Below are 26,702 nucleotides of genomic sequence, written 5' to 3' on the forward strand. Positions count from 1 at the left end.
CCCTTCCTCTCATCTTCAACTGTGCATTTATATCCCACCTTTTCTCTAAAGAGTTCAATGTGACATACATGGCTCTCTCCCTCCCCATTATTTTCTCTTTTTTTAATAATAATTTTTTATTCATTTTCCAAACATTTTTATACAATCAATTCATATTAACTCTCACATTCATCAATTTTTTACTTCCCTCAGTTTCTCTGCAAATCTTTCGTTAAAATTTCTATTGTTAACGCATTTCTGAACTTATTATTGCCTTTTAACCATTCCTCTTCCTTTCTCCTACTTTCTTTTTTACAATATTTCTTAATTTTTCACAGAGACTCTTCAAAACCAACAAGCGTTGTCTATACATCACATATGCTTTTCAGATAATCTGTAAATTTTCCCCAGTCCTCGATAAACTTTTGGTCTTTCTGATATCGAATCTTCCCAGTCAATTTATCCAGTTCCGCATATTCAGTCAGTTTCATTCTCCATTCTTCCACACTTGGAATTTATTCCTGCTTCCATCTTTGCGCCAGAAGTATTCTTGCAGCTGTTACAGCGTATTGGAAAAGTTTACAATCTTTTCTATTAATTTCATTACCTACCAATCCTAGTAAAAAGGCTTCTGGTTTTCTAACAAATGTATATCTCAACATCTTTTTCAATTCCTTATATATCATTTCCCAGAAGCCTTTCACCTTTTTGCATTCCCACCACATATGATAGAAAGTTCCTTCTTTTTCTTTACATTTCCAACACTTGTTACATGTTTTATACATTTTAGCTAATTTAACTGGCGTTATGTACCATCTATATACCATTTTCATTACATTTTCCTTCAACGCGGTACACGCCGTAAATTTTAACCTTTCATTCCATAATTTCGTCCAATCATCATATTGTATATTATAACCAAAGTCTCTAGCCCAGTGTATCATTACTGATTTCACCTCTTCATCTTTTGTATGCCATTCCAACAACATTCTATACATTTTAGACAAATTTTTATACTCATTATTCAATACCTCTATTTGAAATTTTGATTCTTTTCCTTCATATCCACACATTTTACAGTCTTTTTTAAACATTTCACTAATCTGGTAGTAGTGCAACCAATCATAAACAAATTCTTTCACCTCTTCATAAGTCTTCATTTTCCATTCCCCCCCCCTCTCTTACTATCAATTCTCCATAAGTTATCTACATCCCCCTCATGTTTATCTTTTTCACACTCATCACTTCCAATGGTGAAAGCCAATGGGGGAATCTTGGTTCCAACAAATTTTTATACCTCTCCCACACATCTATCAATGATCTTCAGAAGATGTGGTTTTCAAAGCCTTTATGAATTTTTTTCTTTTCATACCACAGATATGCACGCCACCCGAATCTATTATCAAATCCTTCTAAATCTAACAACTCTCCATTCACTAATTTAATCCATTCCTTTAACCAACAGAGGCATGATGCTTCATAATATAGTTTCAAGTCTGGCAGGGCGAAGCCACCTCTTTCTCTCGCATCTGTTAATAACTTAAACTGAATCCTTGGTTTCTTGCCCTGCCAGATGTATCTTGAAACCATTTTTTGCCATTCTTTGAAAATTGATGCCCCTTTAATTATCGGAAGTGATTGGAATAGAAATAACATCCTTGGCAGCACACTCATCTTTATCGTAGATATCCTTCCCCAAAAAGATAGCTTCAATCTTCCCCACACCTCCAGATCCCTTTTTATCCTATTCCAAACAGGTACATAATTATTTTGAAACAAATCAATATTCTTGGGGGTTAACCATACTCCTAAATATTTCACTTTGTTCACCACTTCCAGCCCTGTACTTTGTTGCATTTCCTCTATTAATTCTTGGTCCATATTTTTCGCAATAATTTTTGTCTTTCTTTTGTTTAAATAAAAACCTGCAACTTGACCAAATTGTTCTATTTCTTCTAAAATCCTTTAAACACTTCCCGCTAGCTCTTCTATCATCATTACAAGATCGTCCGCAAATGCTTTGACTTTATACTCATTTTTCCCTACAGACACCCCTTTTATTTCTTCATTTTTTCTTATTGATTTTAGCAAAACCTCCAGCACCAAGATGAATAATAATGGTGATAATGGGCATCCTTGTCTTGTACCCTTTGTTATTTTGATGTCTTCCGTTGTATAATTGTTTACTATCAACTTCGCTTTTTGCTCTGTATATATTGCCTTTATTCCATTAAAAAATTCCGTACCTACGTCCATATGTTCCAAATTTTTTAACATAAAATTCCATGATATATTGCCAAAGGCCTTTTCCGCATCCACAAAGATTAACATGGCTTGTTTCTCATTCCTGGCATTCAGATATTCTATTATATTTCTTATATTTCTTATATTATCTTTCATCTGTCTGCCAGGAAGGAAACCCGCCTGATCCTTATGTATAAGAGCTTGTAGTACTTTTTTCATTCTCTTTGCTAATATTCTTGCAAAGATTTTGTAGTCAGTGTTCAACAGCGAAATAGGCCTATAATTTTTAACTTGCATTAAGTCCGATTCTTGTTTTGGGATAAGTGTAATAAAGGCTTCTTTCCAAGTTTCCGGTATTTCTCTATTCTTCAAGATATTGTTTACAACTTCTTTCAGTGGTACAAGTAGGGTACTTCTCATTTCCTTATAGTATCTAGCTGTGAATCCATCTGGTCCTGGGGCTTTCCCCTTTTTCAATTCGTTTATCGCCTCTTTAATTTCTTCAATTTCAATTGGGGCATTCAAGTTGTCTTTTTTCTCCGTCGGGATCTTCTGCACTTCTTTTTCCTTTAAGAATCTTTCTATCTTCCTCATATTATTCTTTTCTTTGTTTTTATACAGTTGTCTATAAAAGTCCAGGAATCCTTTTCTAATTTCTTTCGGGTCTTCTATTTCCGTACCTTCAATGATGATTTTGTTTACTGTATTCTGCTCTTTTCTTTTCTTTTCTTTTCTTTATCTGCCACGCCAGCCATTTTCCTGATTTATTCGCGAATTCAAAATTTCTTTGTTTCATTCTTTTTATATTCCCTTCTACTTCCTTATTTATTATCATTGCAAACTGTGTTTGTAAGATCTTTATGTTTTGTCTTATCTTTTCGTTATTTGGGTTTTTTTTATCAATTTTTGTTCATTCTCCATTATTTGTCTCAATAATTCCTTTTTGTTCTTTTCCCTATTTTTATTTTTCAGGGCATTTTGTTGAATGAAAAAGCCCCTCATCACAGCTTTGCTGGCGTCCCAGACCATACTCATTTTTGTTCCCTTATTGCAGTTATTTACAAAATATTCCGACAGGTTCTTTTGAGCATTTTCTACTACTTTCTGATTGTCTAGAAGATAGTCGTTTATTCTCCATCTAAACGTTCTTTCTTCAAAACCTTTTAGTTCAAATTTTATTGCACTATGGTCCGAAATCACTCTTGGTTGAATTTCAATTTTTGAGATTCTTGGAGTTAATTCATTTGAGACCCACACCTGGTCTATTCTTGACATGGATTGGTTTGGTTCTGAATAAAGCGTGAATTGTTTCTCCAGTGGGTGTCTAAGTCTCCAAATGTCAATCAGATTACAATTCTTAGTCATTGAGAAAAAAGTCTTAGGTAATTTCCCATCTTTGCTCACCCCTGTTGTTCTCAGTCTGTCCATTTCCATTGTCACCACTCCGTTCAGGTCTCCCATTATTATAATTTTCTGATCCATATATTCGAACAGTCTTTCTTCTAAATTTTTATAAAATTCTGTCTTGTTTCCATTTGGTGCATAGATCCCGACAATTATTATTTTTTCTCCTTGCCGCTTAATTTGAACTGCCATAACTTCTTCATCTTTAAAAATTTGTTGAGCTTCATTTTTTTTCTGATGTACAAAACTACTCCTCTTTTTTTACTCCTATCCGAAGATATAAATTCATTTCCCAGTCTTTTATTAATTAAAATTTTTTTATGTCTTCTTGCCACGTTAGTTTCTTGTAGACAAATGATATCCAAATTCAAAACAAAATGACAAATGATATCCAAATTCAAAACAAAATGGTCAAAAGTTTTGACCATGGCAGACCAACACGGCTACCTATCTGTAACTGATATCCAAATTCTTCTTTTTTAAATGTTGTTCGACTTTCATTTTTTTATCGTTAATCCCATTAATATTCCAAGTCCATAACTTTAGCTCCGTTTTCGCCATTTTGAATTCTTTATTACAAATTTTATAATTCGCCTACCTCTTCTTCTTCCCTCTTTCTTCCTTCCTCTAATTCATCCGGGTCCACTCCTCCTGACGCCTCCATTCCTGGCTCCACTTCTCTTGTTTCTTCCTCATCACTTCACAGCTCTTTATATTTTCTTAGAAATTTTCCTATTTCTTCCGGGCTCGTAAGTCTATGTCTTTTACTTTTGTAAATAAAAGAGATTCCTTCCGGGTATTCCCATCTGAATTCTATATTATTCTTCCTTAAAATCTGAACTGTTGGTTTATATGGGTCTCTCTGTTTAAGTAACCTGATCGGGATGTCTTTAAAGATGATTATGTAGTTTCCTTCAATGTTCAACCTGTTCTCTCTATTTTTCTGGAGTATCAAATTTCTCATCTCTCTGTCCTTAAAGGTAATCAGGCAGTCCCCCGGAAATTTTCTTGCCTTAGCCGATCTTATCTTCATTCGAAAAGCACTTTGCACCGATCTTGCCACCTCATCTACATTCATCTCCATCCATTGTGCAATCTCTTTTATTAACTTCTCTTTAATATTTTCTCCTTGCACCTCTGGAACCATCCTCAATCTTAAATTCACTTCTCTCTGCCTGAGTTCGTTCATAGAAATCGCATCCCAGACTTCCTCTTGTGTTTTTTTAATTTCCAACATTCCCGTCCTTATTTTTTCTTCCTCCATCTTCACTTCCCTCATTTCCAATCTTGTCTTTTTCAACCCCTCTTCCAAATTCTGTGTCCTTTTACTCACATCCTTCAATTGCCCTTTTGTCCATTTGGCCCATTCTCTTATCCATTTGCTCTAATTTTGCTTCTATATTTTTTTCACTCTGCTTAATATTGGAATTGATCTCTGCAAACATTTTCAAAATCTCTCCTTTAAAGTCCGCTTCTTGTTTTGATCCTCTCCTCTCTACCGGTGTTCCTCCCTCCCCCCCTTTCTTTTGTGTATGAGACATTGTAATTAATTTCCGAACACCTGATATGATATACAGTCAAAGACAATCAGTATATATACGGTCAATAACAATCAGTATTCAATCTTAATGTAAATCATTAAATCACTTGTTTTTTTAAAAAAAAGGCGTCGGGGAAAAAAAATAAGAATTTTTACCCTTCCCAATTGTCATACACTTAAACCTAAATATTACTCAATTTATGTAAATCAGTTTTTCCAAAATAGTTTTCACAAATATATACTTATAGGGGGGAACACCAATAAATTTTTAAAATTCACACTTTTGAAAGATAAATCTCCCACTGCATAAAAGAAATTAACTTCCTGTCTTCTTTCTTCTTGCCACCACTTAGGCTATATCCATACCGTCTTCTTATTGAGGAAATGCCCTCCAAATAATGCTGCTGTACTGTAAATTTTTGTAATCCAATGGTTATATATTGTATTCCCAAAATTATAATCCAATTATGTGGCCAAAGTTATTAAAAATGCTGATAGGTATTCCAATTTTATCCAGAAATGTCCAAGGGGCACCAAGTGTATCCAGAGGTAGGAAATAAAAAAAGAAGTATCTAAAGGAATCTGACCACCAATAATTGTAAAGGCTGCCAGCCTCCTTATTTTGGAGTGATATTTGAGTTCAAATGTAAAAACAATAATATTTTTAAGTTCAGATATAAAAACAGAGGGAGAAGAGAAGAAGCAGAGTGATCTTTAATTTGACAGTCCAGACTAATCCGATAATGGGAAATGAAAAATAAAAATGAAAATGAAACACGGAGGAGTGGTTAGTTCAGCTCCAATTTTCCTTAGCTCCAAATAAAAATATAGTACTGAAGACAGACAACTAAGCTGTTCTTTTCTCAGTTTATTCCGCGGACTCACACAAAAAACAACAAAAAAAAAAGCAAAAACAACTTGGGTAGATAGCCTCATTCCAACATAGTCCCTTTTTCTTTCCTTTTATATTTAAACGTTCGAGTTTAATTAAATTAAATGCAGAGGTATCCAATCATATAAGAAAAAAATAATTTACTGTTCAATATTGTCTTTCCATCCCTTTATTATATTTTTTGTCGCTGGATGACTTCCTTCAACTTAAAATGGAGAAACAAAAGTTCTATTTCGTTGCGCAGTTTTTTTCCAAAACCGAAAGTACCAAGAAGTGACTTTCTTTCTAACTTCGTTCAGACCGTTCATTGTATCAAAGACCTTTTAAAGTCACAAAGTAGTTACCCTCTGCTCCCTCTTTTAGTTATCCTCTTTTTCTGCAACTTTTTGTTACTTTTGCAACAATTTATCTCACTTTTAACAAGTTCTCTAAGAGGGAGAAGTTCAAACCGCTTGCCGTTTTACCAACCTCCACTCCACGCTCCGCTCGTAGTCTTGCGCTCCTCTCGGATTGCAGTCAAAACTGACCTCTTTTTTATCTCCTTTTTTTTTTCAAAGCCTTTCTTTCATACTCCAATTGTAATCCAAATTAGGCTCTGATTGATTGCTTTTGAGAATCGGTCATTCGCCCTGCAAGCCTGGGGCTGCGTTCTCGAGGGTGAGACAATGGCTTCCCGGTGCCTGCTTTCTCCGCCCGCCGCTCTCCTCGCTCCTATTACGGAGTTACCTGGCAGCTGGGCGATCTGCAAACGGCTCCGCTGGGATCCTGACCCTCTGGTTTCCCTCCAGAGGGGTTTTGGGAGGCTATCGCGCCCTGTAGCACCCCCTTTTACCCTCGAGAACCCGGACTTTCTCTTACTGAGAAAATCCCGCTTGCAACGGGTCCGTGGCTCGACCAGAAGTCTCATTCTCACACCAACCTGATGAGATAGGTAAAGCTGAGAGATGGTGATTGGCCCAATGTCATCCACTGAATGCCGTGGCCAAATAGGGAGCTGAACCCTGACCTCCTAGACCAATGCTCCAACCATTATGCCACATTATCTCTTTGTGATCAGAAGAGAATTGAAGATCCTTCTCCCCTGCTGTCTTTCCTACATTCAGATCGTTGCATAAGGAATTCCCTCTTCGTCTTCTTATTCACATGGATGTAGGTTGTTTCAGTGAATGCAAAAAACATCGCCCTCAGTTGCACTGAGAGGCTGGTGGAATTATTTCACACACTGGAAGGGGGTTAGTGTGCTCGTGTGCGAAACGAAAACATCTTTGATTGGGCTTTTGTGGTTGTTGTTGTTTTTATCAGGACATGTGGAGTCCAGAGAAAAGCAGTTCCTCAAAAGGCCTCACCACAGATTTCACTCTCCCATTGTGGCTTCAGCAGATCACTTGCACAGCTCCGTGTTTTACTTAAAAAGAGATTGCCTTCTTTCCACTGGGACAGTTTAGCACAGAAGAAAGAAGGAATGTAAACATCTCCATTTTACGCTAAATAAACCTTCTGTGTTGCCCCTAGCAAAAAAATAAAAAAAATACTGCAGAGATTCATGATCTGGCCCTCCTGGCTGTGATGTCCAATGCAAAACACAATCCTTGGCAAAGAATATCTTGTGGTCACAAGGCATCATGAGGAACTGTTTGGCCTCTCTGTGCAAGCAGCCGAAGCAAATAGTGAATGGTTATTTGCTTTGCAATGTATATCCCACTTTCTCTGGTTAAAACAACAAGACGCAATGTTTAGCTTTTAAATGGAATAATCTAAAGTTCTAGTATGAAGTAGGAACCCCATCAAAGGAAAGAAATGCTCAACCTCTACTAGATGGTTTTCTTTTTTCCCTGCCTTCCCCTATGCTAAACTGTTTTTTTAAAAAATGTAAAATTTGAAAGCTTCATTATCATCAGATTCACCCGCCATTGTAAGGAGAGTCTGTCAATTAACCCTGGTTCTCTGAGAGATAATGTCATCAGTTCTGCTCTGAAAAATGGCCTGGAGCTGTCCTCCCTACTCCCATTCTCATTCCTCTTCCACTATATAGCTGGGGTCAAGTTTCTTCAAACTGAATCTGCCAGACATTTCTCAGGTTCAGGGCCCACTGCTGATCTGATTCCTAACATCACTGTAAAAGAGGGATAGGGAATCCGTGCTCACCCTAGCAATGTTGTTAGACTACAATTCCCATCATCCCTGACCATTAGCCATGCTGGCAGAAGCTAAGGGCAAAAATGTCTTCAGGGTCCCTGCTGCTCCATCTATGCTGTAAGAAATATGCTGGGCTTGAAGTGGTCTTGAGAGGAAGAGACATTCGCTGAAAACAGCCCAGGCATGCTGGCAGCCAAAAGAGAAACTGAATCCAGCTTGACAAAGTAAAAATCTAATGAAGCACTGGCCCAAAGAGGTTTGTGTTCATAGTCGCATTGCTTGGCCAGAAAACGCTTGCGTTTGAAATGTCCCCAGTGCGTGTATAAATAGGTCCAGAGCATGAAGCTCTGAGTTTCATTTAATACTGGACATGTGGCTCAGCCTTCCTGGCTTCATTCCATTCAGCAAAGAATGATTCGACTATTTGGGGATTTTCGTTCAGAGATGAGCCTGGCAGCAACAATCCATGGGAGAGCATCTCCTGTAACTTTATGAACACATATTTGAAATACATTTTTATAGCAGCACTCAATTAAATTGACAGCTTGTTTACTGTTGACTCTGGTAGCTTATGGGCTGCCCGAGTGGCATATTTGGAGAGGGCTGGAAATTGTTTGATTTAGCTCTTAAGGGCTGAAAGGAAAGGAGTAAACTCTGAGAGCAAAGTAGTGTTTGATAGCTTCCACGCTTCTTCCCTGGCGTGACAGTAAGTGAGTGACAAGGTAGGCAACCAGGCAGTCTTGGCTATGATGGCGACATCTAAGTTTAACCTGGATCAGGCAGTATATTAGGTCATTTAGTAAATATAGCTCAACATAGGAAGCTGCCTTATACTGAGTCAGACCATTGGTCCATCTCACTAAGTAGTGTCTACACTGATCCGCAGTAGCTCTAAGGCAAGCACTGTTCTCAGCCTTACCTGAAGATGCCAAGGGTTGAACATAGGACTTTCTGCATGTAATACAGATGCCCTTCAACTGAGCTAAGGCTGCCCCCCCCACATTTTCCCCCCTCTGGGGAAGGTGGGAAGAGGTGGGACAGATTTCCATGACTTCCGACCTTCATCAAAGGCACACAGGAAGTGAAACTAGGCCCCCACCATCGCCCAAGAACCAAAATGGGGGACTTTGTTCACGCCAAGCATTTAAGAAACACCTGATACACATATAAAGCACATCACTTCCCCCAAAAAACCGGGGGGACTGTAGTTTGTTAAGGGTGCTGGGAATTGTAGCTCTGTGAGGGGAAATTACAGTTCCCAGGACTCTTTGGAGAAGGTTTTGTGCTTTAAAAGTGTGTTGAACGTTCTTTCAGTGTACAATGTGAACATGTTCTAAGTAATATCTATCTGTTTAAAGAATGGGAAAATTGCCTACCATTTGAAAATATTGTGGCGGTGTACAAAAAAAGAAATAAAAACATAACAGAAAGTTAAAACAGTAAAAATATATATTAAATCCATCAATAAAACCAAACAGGAACAATATCCAACAATGCTCATAGCGGCTTACAACAAAGGAAACAGGAAGACATTTTAAGCAGCACAAAAACAATTTCATAATAGCATAACAATAACATAGCAAATACAAGAACACAAAAAACACATTTCAGTACTGTAAATATAAAAGATTACTTCAGATTACTTAAGCAACATGCAGCATCCAAAAGCTTAAAGATAAAACAGAAACAGGTAAAAACGTAGAAGAAACAATCATTAAGCTGAGATATAAATTTAATAAACAATGTAATGTATTTCTATTTAAATTATAGTAATTTCAAAATTTGCACCGATGCATATACACTAGCCTATGCAATCTTTTCTGCTGTTTTGGGTGGCCAATGAGCAAGTAGATACCCTGAAACATCTGGAGGGCCCCACAGATTCCCCACTTGATGGTTGGCTAGGAATCATGTTCTCCTCCCACTGAAATCTCCTTGTCTCTGTCCTCCTGAGATCTGAAATTGTGCCCTAGATTGGGGGTGGGGGTCATTTAAGAAATCTCATTTTTTGCCACGTCACCCTATACTGAGCCAAGCCATCCAGTACAGAAACTAAGATTGTAACCAGAAGTCAGACTCTTTTGGGATTGCTTTGATCTCTATTCCATCCTAAAAGCTTTTCTCAAACGGATACTTATGGATCTTTTTAATGTGGAGGGAATAACCCTGGAATCTGTCTTTGGCTGCTGTGGCTTATCTTATGTGGGTAGTTTAAAATAAAAATAAAGAGTGGGAAAGGGAACCTAGCTATTACATGCAAATCAAAGCTCTTATATTGCATTCAACTATTCCCACTGGAAGCAAATGCCATCTTTTTGCAAGGGGTGCATGATGAGTCCCTTCTCTATTTGGTATCTCCACACCCTGAAGGACCGTATGTTGTTTACCCCAGAGACCAATTACCCCTGTTCTGCTGGGTAATTACACAATCAGGCTGGGGTTTCTTCAAAGCATGCTAAGTACCCAGCAGACTGCTGAGAGTTCTTCATGGTTGTTCCCTTCTCTTGGATAATTATGGGATCATGTTACCTTGGTACACTGGACCAAGAAGCCTACATTTAGTTCAATTTCATTACTGAATCCCTCTGCCATCTCTAAAATTCAAATCTACCATTCCTAGACCCTCTGGCATTATTTCTTAAGCTGAATCTATATTTTAATTGGGTTTTGTTTTTTGTTTTTTAAAAAGCACCCATAGGTCTTCACAGTCTACCAAGCAGAGCCAGGTGTAAACTCCATGCAGGACTCTTCCAGGTGACCTATAATAATAATAATAATAATAATAATAATAATAATAATAATAAAATAAAATAATAATAATAATAATTTATTTTTCCCCAGCCACTCTGGGTGAGTCCCAACAGAATATTAAAAACACGATAAAACATCCAACATTAAAAACTTCCCTAAACAGGGTTGCCTTCAGATGTCTTCTAAAAGTCAGATAGTTGTTTATTTCCTTGACATCTGAAGGGAGGGCTTTCCACAAGGCAGGCACCATTACTGAGAAGGCCCTCTGCCTGGTTCCTATTTATGGAGCATTTGCAGTATCGTGCCCAGCATTACTTAGGCATTCTAAGAAACCAAAAACATCAACGCAGTTTCAAAATCATTAGTTAAAATCCATGCAGGTTTGAAAGGTTCAGTCTAGCACCTTGGTTCAAAATGGCTCCAAACTGTAACAAAACCTAAATGAAAACCTGCTCCTTGATCTCAGGAACCATCATGCTACATTTGGCTAGGTTATCTTCAGATGCAGAGTGAACGGACAAACAAACAACTTTCCAAACTATTGCTGGGTTATAGTCAACTAACTTCTAGTTGGAGTAGACCCAACAAAATAAATGGACCTAAGTTAGTTGTAGTCATTAATTTCCAAGTAAAGTCTTGGTTGAATACAACCCCTAGTAGATTCATCCTGATTTACTTGCGCAGAGTTTAGATTATATCTGGTATTTACTGGTGCCCACAGTTAGAATTAAAAACAGAGGTACATTCTTAGCCTTGGGAGTTTGTTCCACAGTCCTTTAACACCAGTGTCCCCTCCTGGTTATTTCCAAGGGGGCCTTCATTTCCACAGCCAAATTTAAAAGGGGAGGGGGCACATTTTTGTTGCCATCATTAAACTATTGGGGAACAGAAATAAACTGATGCTGATAGACTGTAGGAAGATCCCAACCTACCATGCCTGCCTCCATTTTATCTGCGCAGCAACCCAGTGAGGTAGGGCTTGGCTGAGTGTAGCTAAGATTAATCAATAAGCTTTGAGGTTGGGTAGGGATTGAAACTTAGTCCAAGTGGAACACTCCATTTATCACAACCAGTGCCGGATTTACGTATAAGCTAAACAAGCTATAGCTTAGGGCCCCACTCTCTTGGGGGCCCCAAAAAAATTAAATGAAAAAAACCTGGGTGTACATTTCCAAAATATAAGATAAAAAACAAATTACTTTGATAAAATACATATTTTGTTATGTGCAAAGGGCTTTAGATACCTATTAGGTCCATATATTACCATATAGCATATATTCAGCACAAAAAACAGCGACAGTTTGTTGTTGGCAAAGGACAGCTGGACATATAAAGGGCCCTATTACCTTCAGTAGCTTAGGGCCTCATCAAACCTAAATCTGGCCCTGGTCACAACATGTGGTTTGTGGAGCAAGATGTGCTGGACTGTGCTGTGCCACATCAGAACAGTCCCCCTTGTAAGATATAAATAAAGCTATCTTCCCAACCTTCTTCCCACTATGTTCATTTTCTACTTGTGGGGAGTGTTTTGCGTTGCTTGCCAGATTGGCTTTTTCATCCTCCACAGCAAACTGCTGTTTTGCTCCACTGAGTTTTAGTTTAACTTCTTAGAGAAAGTTGTCTTAACATACATTCTCATTCAATAGCATTTAAAGCTGTTTGCAAACACATTAATTTCCAAAGTCAGGCACATAATAGCTTAGCTTCTGAGCGATGAACCACAGGCAGAAGCTCAATTAGTGGCATTACATTCCTTAGCCATTGGCCGTAGCAAATCTAGAAATATACAAATGTATAAACCATGTCACAGAAGATTTGGCCAATTTGTTACGCATTTAAACAACCCACACACCATATGAAAAAACTTAATCCTATGCATTTCTGCTCAAAAAGAAGCATTCCTGAATTTCGTGAGACTTACTTCTAGGTAAGTGTCTTCATAGGGTTGCAGCCTCAGACATTTCCCCCCCAAACAACTAAATGTTTCCAGTGCAATCCTAGACACGTCTACTCAGAAGTAAGTCCCATTCAGTTCAGTGGGATCTCCTCCCCGGTAAGTGTATATAGGACTTACATCAGCCACAGACAGGATAGCCAATGGCCAAGGGTGACAGGGATTGTACTCCAAAAACATCTAGAGGGCCGCAGGTTCCTCACCTTGACACCAGAGGCTTCCAGGGGCCAGATTTGGCCCTCAATGCCTCTCTATCCATCCCTTGTGATTCTCCCCAGGCCACACACACACACCCCAGCCTTGCTTTGCAGCCTGCATCTTTTGCTTGAACTGTGATCGTTCCTCTTGCTCTCGCCTGGATGGAGGATGCTGCAGTCTGTGTGTAGAAAGCAACTTCTGGCTTTTGTGTTTCTGTACAAAGGTAACCCCACCCACTTTCCCCTCTGGCCCCACCCTCCACTGGCACACAGCCCCCATTTGGGGGATGTGTTGTGTGCTCCGCAATGCAACTTGCACCCATGTCAGTGGCCAGAAGACCCTCAAGTACTGCTTGATTTACCTTGTTCTGCACAAAGAGAATTCTCACAATAGTACATTTTACAGTTCCTTGGGGGGGGGGGGACATTTTCACCAGCACTCCACAATGTCTCAGGACCACAGTATATGCTGCTTCCTGGAATTATGCCTCTTTCCATCCTTTTCTTGTCCAGTCCCTAGATTTCTCTGCTGTTTCAAGCCTGATTAGCTTAAGTGATAAAATGCAAGACACGCATAATGCTGTCTAAGAAGAACCTGCAGATAACTGGCAAGTTGCCTTTGCTAAGAGGTAGGCAGAGCTGAGATAAGAAGCAGTGGTGGCCCAAGCAGAGACGGCGAGAGAAAGAGATTATAAAATCCCCTCCAAGCTGCCAATGCAGTCTGACCACCACACTTTTAAAAAATTGAGGCAAAGGTTATGCACAATAAGAACTCTGTGGCCAGAGTAGAATCTGGAAAACCTGGCATCAAGTCCCCACTAAGCCCCCGTGAAGCTCACTGGGTGACCAGTTTTCCCCCTTGAGTATTTCAGCCTAAACCTACCTCAAAGTGTTGCTGTGAGGATAAATAGGAAGGAGAAAATCTCAGAGTGGGGTGCAGCTTCATCACCTCCTGCTTGCCAGTGCTGGCATACCCCAAGGTGACAGTCAGCAATAGCAAGGAAGAGCAGATTCGGCCCCAGGGGGCTGTGGAGGTAGGCAGGGGGCACGTTCTTAGGGCCATGGGCCTCAGCAAGTGCCTGATGATGCCCAACCCTGTGCTGGCCTGGGACTTGCTGATTTATTTGTTATCACATTTCCATCCCACCTAAGAAGCTGCACTGGACAGAAGGAAAAGAAAGAAAAACCATGTAAAGATGTAACCGTTTCAGAGATTTCAAAGTTCCAAGGACATGTTCTGATCAGGATACAGCTCACAGTTCCTTGCAGGAATTCTCTGCTTCATCCCACAACTATATCTGGTGGTAGATCAGGAACCCAGATAAATCTGTAACTCTTGACAACAAGCGTAAATATCCAGGCCTCTTCCAAACTCCTGTGGAACAACCCCTCTGCCTCCTTTTCCAAACCGACTTCTGGAAGAGCAGGTTACTGAGTATGCTTCACTATTGTGGAGAGAAGGGCAGGAGGGGCTCTGTTGCTTTTGCAATGTCTTCTCTTCTTAATCACGAGGTTAACAGCATGGGTTATCTTTGCACTCATTGGCCAAAACACAAGAAGGCAGAATGAGGTGTGCTACTTTGCATGGACTTGGGTAGAACACTGCCTACATGTTTTCCTTTATACCTCTATAAAAAGCTTACATTTTTTTCATGAAAGCTGAATATTCAGGGAGGGGCATGAAATATTATTGAGGGGGTCAGGACCGCATAGAACCTTTATGGCTGCAGCCCTCAGTTTGTATGGTTTAGTGCAGGTATCGCCAACCTTTTTGGGCCAGTAGGATGTTTGAGAAAGTGCCCTTGGCACCAGTCAGAATATGGCTGCCATAGGGTGTTTGGCAAGATACATTTCTTAAAAAGCAGAAAAAGAGACAGGACCACAAAAAGTTGTGAGCATGCTTCCCCACCCAATCCTTGGAGAAAAGGCACCTATGTCAACCACCATCACACTCACTAAGTGCTTTGCATTGCTCCTCTGTCCAAAACTGGTGGGAAGGTGGGTGTCCAATCCTGACATCCAATGAAGTGTGGGGATGCCTGAGGGTGCATGTGCAATGGAGGAGAGGCTGAACCAGTGTAAACAGGTACTTGTCAGGAAGAGCAAAGTGTTACTCATGCATTGTGGATTTCTGAAGAGATACTTAATGAGACCTTTTGCAGGTGCCATAGGAGATGCTGGTGGCCAGACTGGTGTGTGGAGGTATCATCCTGGAACCCTTGGTTGACTGTTTGTGGGGAATATTACAGCTTTAAAATTCTGATAGCTCTTCCCTTCCGTGGACACCTCTGAATATGAGCATTCTTGTTCTTTTTGTCTTCGCAGGTGAACTTCTGCCATGGCTTCTTGTGATGAGCAATGATACACTCTGAAGTCTACAGAGGCCAAACATCCAAAGGAATGGTTGCTTCGCTTCCTTCTCACTATCGCGAAATGAAATGGTGTTCCTAAGGTGATAACTGCTTCTTGCAGTCTAGAAGACACAACTTCGCTAGGACATTTTGTTTTTATTTTTTTTGTCTGCAAACGCACATTCTGATGGCTGGTGGGCGGTGATGACACCATGTAGAAGGTCCTGAAAGGGTGTCCTAACTGAGTTGCAATGGTTTTATACACTTCCCCATTTCCAAACGGCTTTCTGTCAGCACTGCACTCTTTCTCCTGGGGCTTGATCTTCCCATGTTATTGGCTTGGAGACAGGCTTATAGCCTCCTTTGTGCCTACCACCTATGAGAAGCGCCAAAGGGGAGATGATCCGTGCTACTTTCACGCTCTGTGCATCATCATCACCACTCCAATTTACCTGGCACTGCTGGTGGTCTCTCTGCCTTTTGCCCTGATTGGCTTCCTGCTCTGGTCCCCTCTCCAGTCTGCTAGGCGACCGTACGTCTACTCTAGGCTGCAAGACAAGAGCCAGATCCATGGAAGCACGTTGCTCACGGAGTGGAAGGCCGCCAGCAACGGGAAAAGCTTCTGCTTTGGCAGCGCCAATGTCTGCCTGCTCCCAGACTCCTTGGCAAGATTGAACAATGTTTTCAACACACAGGCCCGTGCTAAGGAGGTTGGGCGACGGATACGGAATGGGGCTAGCAGGCCACAGATCAAAATCTACATCGATTCCCCCACAAACACGTCCATCAGCGCAGCAAGCTTCAGCAGCCTGGTCTCTCCTCAGGGCGGAGATAGTAATAACCGCGCAGTCAATGTGGGCATCAAGAGGACAACCTCGATGGAGTACAAAGGGGACAACTCCGGCTTGAACAACAGCGAAGATGGTAGAGATGGCAAAGCTGGAGGAGATACCAATGAGGGCGAAGATGGCAACACGTGCATTGTGCGCATAGGTGGAGAGGACAATGGGCACATTTCAGACCTGGAAGCAGATGGCACTGGTGGCCAAGTCAATAACAGCAAGGGGCCAGCAGACCGATCACCAGAATCTGAAGCCGAGAGCCTGAAAGGACAGACTCCGAACCATAAGCAGAAAGAGGGGGATTCTGGGAGCCTAGATAGCTACACTGCCTCGCGAGAGTCCCTAGTGAAGGTGCGTGCCGCAGACGGCCCTGTGGACCAGAGCACTGTCAACAGCAAGCTCCTTTACAAGGCCTCACTGATGAAGAAGACCTCCTTGAGAAAAAAGAGAAACACAGATGAGCTCTTTGACCACGAGATCTCCGCTTTCTTCCCTGCCAATTTGGACTTCCTGTGCTTGCAGGAAGTGTTTGACAAAAGGGCGGCTGAGAAATTGAAAGAGGAGCTCCACCATTACTTTGAATACATTCTGTACGATGTTGGGGTCTACAGCTGCCACGGCTGCTGTACCTTTAAGTTTGTGAACAGTGGCCTGCTTTTTGCCAGCCGCTATCCAGTTATGGATGCTGCTTATCACTGTTATCCCAATGGAAAAGGAACAGACGCCTTGTCTTCTAAGGGGGCCCTGTTTCTCAAGGTAGGTCTCTTTCTATATAAACTGATTCAGGGACCTTCTGGTCTGCAAGCAGGACAAGTGCATATATGTGTGTGTACTTTGCATGTCTAGGCCACTATGCAAATACAAAATTTGTGGTGTGCAATAAAGAACACCCTGCTTCATTGGAACATAGAAAGCTGCCTTATACCGAGTCAGACCATTAGTCCATCTAACACAGCATCAAAATGAATGGGACCTGTCCCAAGTCCTGGGAGTGGCCCTTATCCATTTTGATATGGCCTGCAAACGAGAACATCCTTATGGGCCATGATTTTCGCTCTCCTCCTCTCTAGCTCTTTTATATCATTTCTTTGACATTTTTATATCATTTCTTTGACATTTTACAATCCTTAGCTCAGTGAACTTTGCAGCCCTGGGGAGGTGGGTCGTGGTGGCTCCCACATGGAGAGCCGAGTGTTCCTTATGTGACCCTTGCCAAGATGCTTGCCAGAATTGCCTTGCTAATTGGCAACCGTAATCATTTTGCTTTTATTGTCTGCTCTTTTTGCATTTCATTGGCCACTAAGCTCACTCCCTTACCTGCCCAGCAACCACACGGACAGATAGATGCTTGCTAACTGAGGATGACATGCCATGCATCTGATGAAGTGGAAACTTCCATTGTGACCTTTTTTATTTTTTATTTGGATTTTTAATACAGAGACAAAACACACACACATCCCACCCACCTCTTCCCTCCTCCCCCCAGTTGTACAACTTTCATGCCAATCTCAACATATAACTAAATACCAGGTGACTCCCCCCTTCCACCCTTTTTCTGGTTTCTTTATTTATCTATTAAATCACGTATTCCAAATTTTTAATCTTTGAATTTCTCCCTTTGTTAAATTCTATTAACTCCTATTCTGCTGGATTAACTCAAGACTTGTTTATGCTGGTTCTTAAAATATTCAATAAACATTTCCCAATCCTTGTATTCTTTATCGTCCTTTTCTCTTACCCTATTCATTATGCCTGCCAATTCAGCATATTCAAGCATTTAAAACTGCCACTCTTCCTTGGTGGGTACCGTCTTCGTTCTCCACCTTTGTGCCAATAAGATTCTAGCCACAGTGGTGGCATATAATAATTTTTGTTTTTTGTTTTTTAGGGATTTCTGTTGTTACCATTCCCAAAAGGAATGTCTTGGACTTTTTTGGGAAGGTTTTCTTTTTAATATCTTTTTTAATTCATTATAAATTAATTCTCAGAATTCCCTGATTACTTTACAGGACCACCACATGTGGAAAAAGGGTCCCTCTAACTTCATTGCATTTCCAACATTTACCTTTTTCTTTTTTAAAACATTTTCACTAGTTTGGTAGGTGTTAAATACCATCTGTGGGTCATTTTCATCATATTTTCCTTTAATGTATAACACACCATAAAAATGATATTTACTGTCCATAAATTATCCCACAGCTCATAATCAGTGTTATGACCCACATCCTGTGCCCATTTAATCATATTTGATTTCACAAATTCCTCTTTTGTATCCCACTCTAGCAGCAGTTCGTACATTTTTGATAATACTTTTTCTTTTGTATCTAATAAATTTTTTGCAAATTGGGATTTTTGTTCTGCAAATCCATTTTTTATCAATCTTATAAAGTTTGCTAATCTGATGTATCTGTAACCAATCTGTTAGTAATTTTTTTAGTTCCTTGGGGTTTTTCAACCTTGGTTTCTGTCCTGTAAGATCTAAGATTTCTTTATATGTTAATCATTGTTTGTCCATATTTGTTCTTAATTTGACTTAGTGCCCTTTGCATTTCCATCATTGATATTGGAGTATTTAATATCTTTGCATTTTCTTCTGATATTTGTCCAATTTACATTCTTCCAAATACTCCAATATCAATTCTGCGTTTTCTTGCTCTTTCTTAGAAAGGTCTATGTAGAATTTAACAAATGTGTGTCTTATCTCTTTTTGATTGATTATGGAGGTTCCATTTTTTAGCGGACTATGGATTATCCTTTTTTTCTTTTTCTTTCTTCAGTTGCCAGGCTAATAACTTTCCTGGTTTATTTTGCAAATTCAAATCTCTTTTGTTTCATCGCTTTAATTTTCCTTTCTATATCTTGGTTAATTAGCATAGAGTATTGCGCTTGTAATATTTAATTCCTTGTAATAGGGTGGTGCTGTGGTCAAACCACAGAGCCTAGGGTTTGCCAATCAGAAGGTCAGCAGTTTGAATCCCCGCAACAGGGTGAGCTCCCGTTGCTCAGTCCCTGCTCCTGTCAACCTAGCAGTTCGAAAGCACGTCAAAGTGCAAGTAGATAAATAGGTACCGCTCCAGCAGGAAGGTAAACGGCATTTCCGTGTGCTGCTCTGGTTCACCAGAAGTGGCTTAGTCATGCTGGCCACATGACCTGGAAGCTGTCTGTGGACAAACGCCAGCTCCCTCGGCCATTAAAGCGAGATGAGCGCCGCAACCCCAGAGTCGTCCGCGACTAGACTTAACGGTCAGGGGTCCCTTTGTTGTTGCTATGGAATGAAACACAGACCTGCCCAGGAGAAGCATGTTTTAGGAACATAGGAAACCATTACATTGGACCATTGGTCCATTTAGCTCAGTATTGTCTACATTGACAGGCAGGAACTCAGACAGTGATCACTTGCAGCCCTACTCAGAGATGTCAAGGATTGAACCTTTGCCCTTCTGCATGCAAGATCCTTTATCACTGAGCTACACTCCCTCCCCAATCAGGTTTATGTTGCCAAAATTCCACACACATATCTTTTCATTTAGGCCTTTCCCAGCTCTAATTGCTTGGTTGAACTGCTTAGTAGTTGCCTTTTTAAAAAGTTTCTTGAGCATTTTGACTTTCTGCTATATGGGATATTTTTAGTTGATATTATCCATAGTTATTTTCATCAATGTTATGTTTTAATGTATTATTTAGAATTTTGACTTTTTTAATGGAAATGGTATTGAGATTTTTTTAAAAATAGTAAATTGATTAAATAAATAAATAGTCCAGAATGTGTGAATTAGGGCAGCTTGCTTTAAAGTGCAGACTGAACAAAATTCTGAGTGGTGACCATCTATTTAGAAGGGAATTTTTTTTTCCTGGAGCAGTGTGAGAATAGACGAAGAGTTGTAGCATTAAAAACCTTTTTTGGAAAAATATTCTAAGAGTTTGAAATCTCTGTATTCAACCTGAGCTGTTTGCAAATCAAAGGGGCGGAGCTATTTGCTGAACTCTCCTGCCATCTGCTCGCAGTGAGCCCCTGCCTGTTTTCCACCTACATTTACAAAGTTAGTAAAATTTCAGTTGTTCCTTTCTTCCGGGCAAATGAGTCTGGCGTTCCATTTGCTGTAAGCCAGGCCCCAAGCAAAGTGGGCTTCTCTGGCCTGTATAGATGGTGGCAAATTAAGAAAATGTGTGCCATCTTTCTTATTCTGCCTTCTGCTTTTGCTGTTGATACGGGAGGGACAAGGAGCTAGGCAGTGGGTCCTAGTCCATTCAGATGAATAGGGATATTCCCCATCAACCTCGGTCTTCTCTCAGTGTGAATAAAAATGCATATGTTAGTGAAAAGCAGCATATGAAAGTACATTACATTAAGGAAAATTGTTCTGCAAATATGTGTGGATAAGTGAATTTGAGATTGGGGAAATGAGAAACAGAGAGAAACCAAAATGTTGCCCATCCCTGGCAAAAACACATCTGTGAGAGAGAGATGCAAAAAGAGCTATTGTGAAGGCAGGGAAGAAAAGGCAGGCGTTATGATCTCAGTGGCCATGGACTTTGCCCATCTCATAAACCCAGTTGCACTGACTTTACTGTGTGACGCATCTGTCAGTTTATGAGCTGGGGGAGCTGCTGGCTCATCTCCTGCCCAAGCTCTTACTTGGACTTTTGGCTGTACTTTCCGTCCCTTGTTCTTTATCAACACTGCAGCAAACAGTTTGCAGGGGCCGACGGGGAACTCTTTGGCAACGGAATGCAATAAATCTCGGAGGATTCCAAGACCTGGGTCCCATTTGCCAATTAAGCAAGCCATGCCCTCCAATTCTTAAAGGATGCTTTCTTGAAAATGGTGGGCGGGAAATGGGTAGGGAGAACCTCTCTCATGATACGAGAACCCACTGGGGCCATCCACTGAAGCTGAAGCTTGGAAGCTTCCGGACAGATGCAAAGAAGCACTTATTCACACAACACACAGTTAACCTTTGGAATTCACTACCACAAGATTCAGTGATGGTCATAAACCTGGGTGGCTTTAAAGGGGGTATAGACAAATTCATGGGTGGTGGTGGTTAAGGCTATCAGTGGCTACTGACCACAGTGGCTATGTTCTTTCTCCATGGTTGGAGGCAGCGTGCTTCTAAATACCAGTTGCTTGGAATCACAAATAGAGAGAGTGCTGCTGTGCTGAGGTCCTGCTTGTATGAGGGGCATCTGGCTGGCCACAGTGAGAACATGATGCTGGAGTAGATGGGCCATCAGCCTGCTTCGGCAGGTCTCTTATGTTCTTATGAAGCAGATCACTGATCTGTCTACCTCAGTAGCATCTTCAATGATTCGCAACAGCTCTGCAGGGTTTCAGTCTTTCCCAGATCTCCTGGCAATTGCTAGAGCCCAAAACTGGGACATTTTGCATACAAGGTAGCAATGGGCACAAGACCAAATTCTGACTGGTTCCAGTTCTGCAGAGTTCTACAGTACTGCCTGCATTGTTCTGGTTCCATGTGGATATTTTAGGAGGAATATGCACAAATCTTTTTTTTTAAAAAAAAAAACCCTCAAACCTCTGCATGAAACTTTTTTAATTTAAAAAATGCATACACTTAGAAGGTGGTCTGAGATCTTCCTCTCTTGTCTGTTGTTGGTTCCATGGGGGCAGCTACGTTTTTCCCTGTACAACCCCACTGAAAATGGTGGCACAACTTGCATTGCTCCCAAGGGAACTTGTTCTAGGTTTGTTACATTTGTATGTCGCTTCCCACTACAAAAAAAGTCCCCAAAGCGATTTACAACACAAGTAAAAAATAAAAACACCATGAAAATGATGAAAGCATGTTAAAAACATACTCAGAATATTAACATGGGTTCATCCCTATTGTAATCACCGCACCCAACTGGAGATGAACACCAAAACAAAACAAACATCCAATGATTGGGGCAGCCAGAATGCATGGAGGAGAGAGAAAATATCTGTGCCTAGTACCAAAATAATAACAAAGCAGGTATCAGGCAGGTCTCCTTGGAGAAAGCATTGCAATAATCAGGGGCTATTACAGAAAAGGCCTGTTCTCTTGTTGCCACCTGCTGGACCTCCCTTGGCGGTGGCACTCAGAGGAGAGCCTCAGATTATGGGCAGGTGGTAAAAGGTAGGGAAAGATACGTGGAAAGGTGGTCCTTTAGGGATAGGGATCCTCTCTGGCTTTCCAAATAGGGCAGGGGTGGGCAGCTTCTGGCCTGCATGCAGACTTTAGTCTAATTTCAAAATTATCCTGCATGTTCAGAGCTTTGGCAAGTGTGTTATTCATTCATTCATTCATTCATTCAAGTATTGTATACCACCAAAACACACCCAATATAACATGGTGATGTATTAAACACCATTAAAAAGTGCAATATGATTACAGGGACTGGCTGATAATAAAAAAAAAATAGACAGGTGCAGAGGCCTGTCTACATAAAAAAGGCCTCCCTGAGTCAGCTGAAAGTAAAAAGTGAGGGTACCTGTTAGATCTATGTTGGGAGAGGGTTTTGGAACCTGAGACTGGCAGGCTTCTGTGGCACAAGGGGCAACCAGCAGCCTGCTGGGTAAGGAGAAATGGGAGGAGAAAAGGGGGATCTGGAAAGACACAGTGAGAAGGGGGGTTCTGCCCACATTGGCCCTTGGACCAGCCCACCACTCGGATCTGCCCTCCACTGACAGATAGCCTCCACCCTTGGTGCAGGGGTAGGAACATACTGAAGATCAAAACAGAAAGGTGCCTTGTACCAAGACAAAGCATTCTTGATCCATCTAGCACAGCTTTTATCTGCTCTGATGGGCAGCAGTGTGTAAATCTAGATTATTTTACTGTACGGGGCTTTCATAAAATTAAAAACAAAACAAAAAAGAAGAAGCCAAACCTCTCCAAAATCTGGGCATCATTCATTTCACTGACTCCCTTCAGCATGTGCATATATTAAGGATTAAGGGATTAAAAAACCAGTCTGTTTCCAGCTGCCCAGAGCTGAGTCATTGATTTATGACCCATCCAGGCAAGCTGGCAGCTGTTTTTCCACCCCTCTTGCAGGAAAGTAAGCCTCTTTTCCAGCTACTATGAGGATTGATAGACTTAATTATCAACTCCCAAGTCTTCACTAAGATGGGATGGAGGGACTTGTTTACTGCCAGGACTCCAAATAAAACAAATCAGTAAATCTTGCTCAGATCCTCTAGCCTAGCTAGAAAGTGCACTGGAGCAACATCGGTGCCATTTCCAAAAATCTTGTGCAAAGCATTTTATTAAGCATGCTGGGTGCAAAGGTATGGGTGCCTAAATCTCTTTTTTTATTATTATTATTTCTCTTTATTAAGTTTCATTCTTCACATACTCACAAAAAAGTAAAACACAAAACATTAAATAAAAAATATAAGGGCACCATTGCAAAAAGTAAAAAAAAAGAAAAAAGAAAAAGGGACAGGTCAGAAAAGAGAAAAAATAAAAAAGATAGAGATAAAAAATAAACATTAGACCAATACAAATCACACGCTATCTGACTTCCTTCCCTATTGATTTCGGATTTCTGATTTTTTTTACAATATCGCTTTTACCGCTGATGTTGATTGTTAGTTTGCACATCGGAAGTTTTATATTAGACCTGCTATAGTTGGTAGGTTTTTAAAGTTAGTTTCTATATATGCCATGAATTTAGACCAATCGTTTTTCAACTTTGTATTCTTTTGTTCTCTAATTCTCTGCGTCATTTTTGCCAATTCAACAAAATCGTATAGTTTTGTTTGCCACTCCCTTACGGTTGGTATATGCGTGCTTTTCCAATTTTGAGCGATTAACATTCTGGCCGCTGCCGTTGAATATTGGAATAAAGTTTTATCTTCTTTCTTAATTTCCTCCCCAATCATACCTAATAAAAAGGCCTCTGGTTTTTTAGGGAACGTGTATCTAAATATTTTTTTCAATTCATCATATATCATGTTCCAGAATTTTTTCATTTCCTCACATGTCCACCACATGTGTATAAAGTTACCTTCTTTTATTTTGCATTTCCAGCAGGCCTTATTACCAGTCTTATACATTCTATTTAGTTTCTCTGGTGTTATATACCATCTGTATATCATCTTCTCTAAATTTTCTCTGATTGCAACACTCGCCGTAAATTTTATTCCCTCATTCCACAGCTTTGACCATTTTTCAAATTCTATGTTATGCCCCAGGTCTATCGCCCACTTCACCATAACTTCCTTAATTTCTTCGTCTTTTGTATCCCAATCTAACAATATATTATACATTTTGGATAGTAACTATGGGTGCCTAAATCTCATCGATCACCATAAGATTTTCCAAGCCATGCTGTAGTGTGGTCTGTCATGAGTTCCAAACTGTCTTGTTTGCTTGTTGTTCTTGCAATTACGTTGTTCAAGAACTAAAGAGTCAGCAAACTAGCTCCATCGGCTCAATGAAGTTTTAGACTTATTTTTCTTCAGCAGCAGCACTCCCCATGGCGAATCACAAACTGAAGGGAGCATTAAACATGGCCAGTATGATGTAGTGATCAGAGCACCCATCCCCAGCCTGTCACCTTCTGGGTGTTTTGGACTTCAATTTCCACCAGGCCCTTCTGGGTGGAGGCTAATGAAAGTTGTAGTCCGAAACATCTGGAGGGAGCCGGCTAAGCAGGTCAGTTCCTGGATGGGAAATCCCCAGAAAGCCTTACTTTGAGTTCTGCTAAGGAAGAAAGATAGGGTAGCATTTTTATTTATTTTTTAAATGAAGCTCGGAGCTGAGGAAGGAAGGAAGGAAGGAAGGAAGGAAGGAAGGAAGGAAGGAAGGAAGAAGTCCAAAATTGAACTGGGCTAGTGTAAGCCTTGTGTGTGAACTCTGATAAGTCCCACTGTGTTGCCTATTTACAAGTACAGCTGGACAAACCCTCAGAGGTCTAGTAACCGTTCTAGGGTTTTGCAAGCACCTTGTGCTTATTTCTGCCTACATACCTATCCTGGGAATTTCTGCATCAGCTTTTAAAAGCAGCTTCCCATTTATTCCTAGGCAGTAATCTAAATATTTTATATATACACACACACAGCCTCTGCTAATGCAAGACTTGGCTGGATTCCACACATTCTATGTGCACGAGAATCTTAAGAGAAAAGCAACAGTGGGCAGCTCTTTCCTTTGACTATTAAGCAGAATAGGCCCTCCTTTAAATAAGAATGTGATTAGCTATCTCATTGTTTCCTGCTTTTCTTTATTTCTGGGAATCACCATCGTAGAGATAACGGGGCGTTTAGTTGCCACCACATTCATTCATTCCCTTTACCTTTCAGAGGTACCAGGCAATGGGACTGTTGCACATAGGGATGATTGGACCTATAAAAGTCTGATCCATCCCAGTTTTCAGAGAGGATGGGACTAAGTCTGCCTCATCCTGTTTCCAGGCAAATTTGTAATGGAAAATCCTTTAAAATCTGCCTGGAGAAATGAACAGGAGGGAGGTATCAGAAGATTCAAGGGAACTCCCATGGTTTGCAGAAGTATACAAAATATATTTAAGGGATAAAACAATAAATGGGGGGAAGGACCCCAGAACACCCAATTGGGGGTAGAGGTGCTGGCTATTTGCAGATTAGTTGCACTGCAGAAGGCGTGCTAGGGAGACCGCACATGCAGGAAACGCAAAATAACTTTTGCTAGGTTTTAATAACAATAACAAACACTCCTTTTGCACTAAATTACAATATATCAATAACCCATCCACCAGGGTATTGAGAGAGCTCCATGCTGCTCTTTATATACCATACCCAACAGCTTAATTGCCACAGCTTAACAGCACCTGCTATACTGCTTCACAGCTGTAAAACTAGGTCACGTTATTTGCTCTGGCCTTTAAAGAAATACACATCTTGTGGAACAAGAATGAACCTTAAAATTTAAAGAGACCATTCAAGAAGAGGGTGCTTCCTGGCCACACTGAATGCTGACTGAATGCTGGAAGGTTGAGAAGGAAGCTTGGGGAGAACAGAATGGAATGGAGTATCATGGACAAGAGCACAGCCAGCAAGGCCTGCTGGAACCCTGAACTGGAGCACTATTAACACAAACATTTTGCCTTGTATTTCTTTAGCATCTGCATTTGATGCCCAATTATTTCAGTGACTGTAGTCCTGCCAAATGACCAGGAAAAAAACAAACTGCCTTGCTCCTCTACCTTTAAACAGATGTGTCTTGTCTGCTAAAACCTGCAGGTGAAATTCTTTTGCACAGAGCTTAAATCTGGTGGGGAACATCAGGCCTGGGGGCTGAATGCAGCCCTCCAGTCCTCCCTATCTGGCCCTCTGTAGTTTGCCAAGGCCACACTCCCTTGCTGGCTTTGCTTCACACCCAGAGTATTTTTGACTTACTGGAATGTGCCCTTGAACTCTTATAGTGCCGCTTGTTTGCTTGCTT

At 40.7% G+C, this 26,702-nt stretch overlaps 1 protein-coding gene and 1 long non-coding RNA gene across 3 annotated transcripts in view; both read left to right on the forward strand.

Annotated features, from left to right (window-relative positions):
- SMPD3 (sphingomyelin phosphodiesterase 3) overlaps positions 1 to 26,702 on the forward strand; it is a 251,449-nt gene that overhangs the window by 73,006 nt on the left and 151,741 nt on the right. For both annotated transcript variants that reach the window (XR_014158881.1, XM_081871572.1), the window contains exon 3: positions 15,423 to 17,046. Coding sequence is in view for 1 of the 2 variants with exons in the window: in XM_081871572.1 (XP_081727698.1) it covers positions 15,700 to 17,046 (1,347 nt within the window). In the remaining variant the exon portion in view is untranslated. The remainder of the gene's footprint in view (positions 1 to 15,422; positions 17,047 to 26,702) is intronic.
- LOC309347251 overlaps positions 1 to 26,702 on the forward strand; it is a 154,812-nt gene that overhangs the window by 53,930 nt on the left and 74,180 nt on the right. The gene's annotated exons all lie outside the window — the stretch shown is intronic.

This window comes from Podarcis erhardii (genome assembly GCF_964252035.2).
Source record: "Podarcis erhardii genome assembly, chromosome: 7".
Taxonomy (NCBI): domain Eukaryota; kingdom Metazoa; phylum Chordata; class Lepidosauria; order Squamata; family Lacertidae; genus Podarcis; species Podarcis erhardii.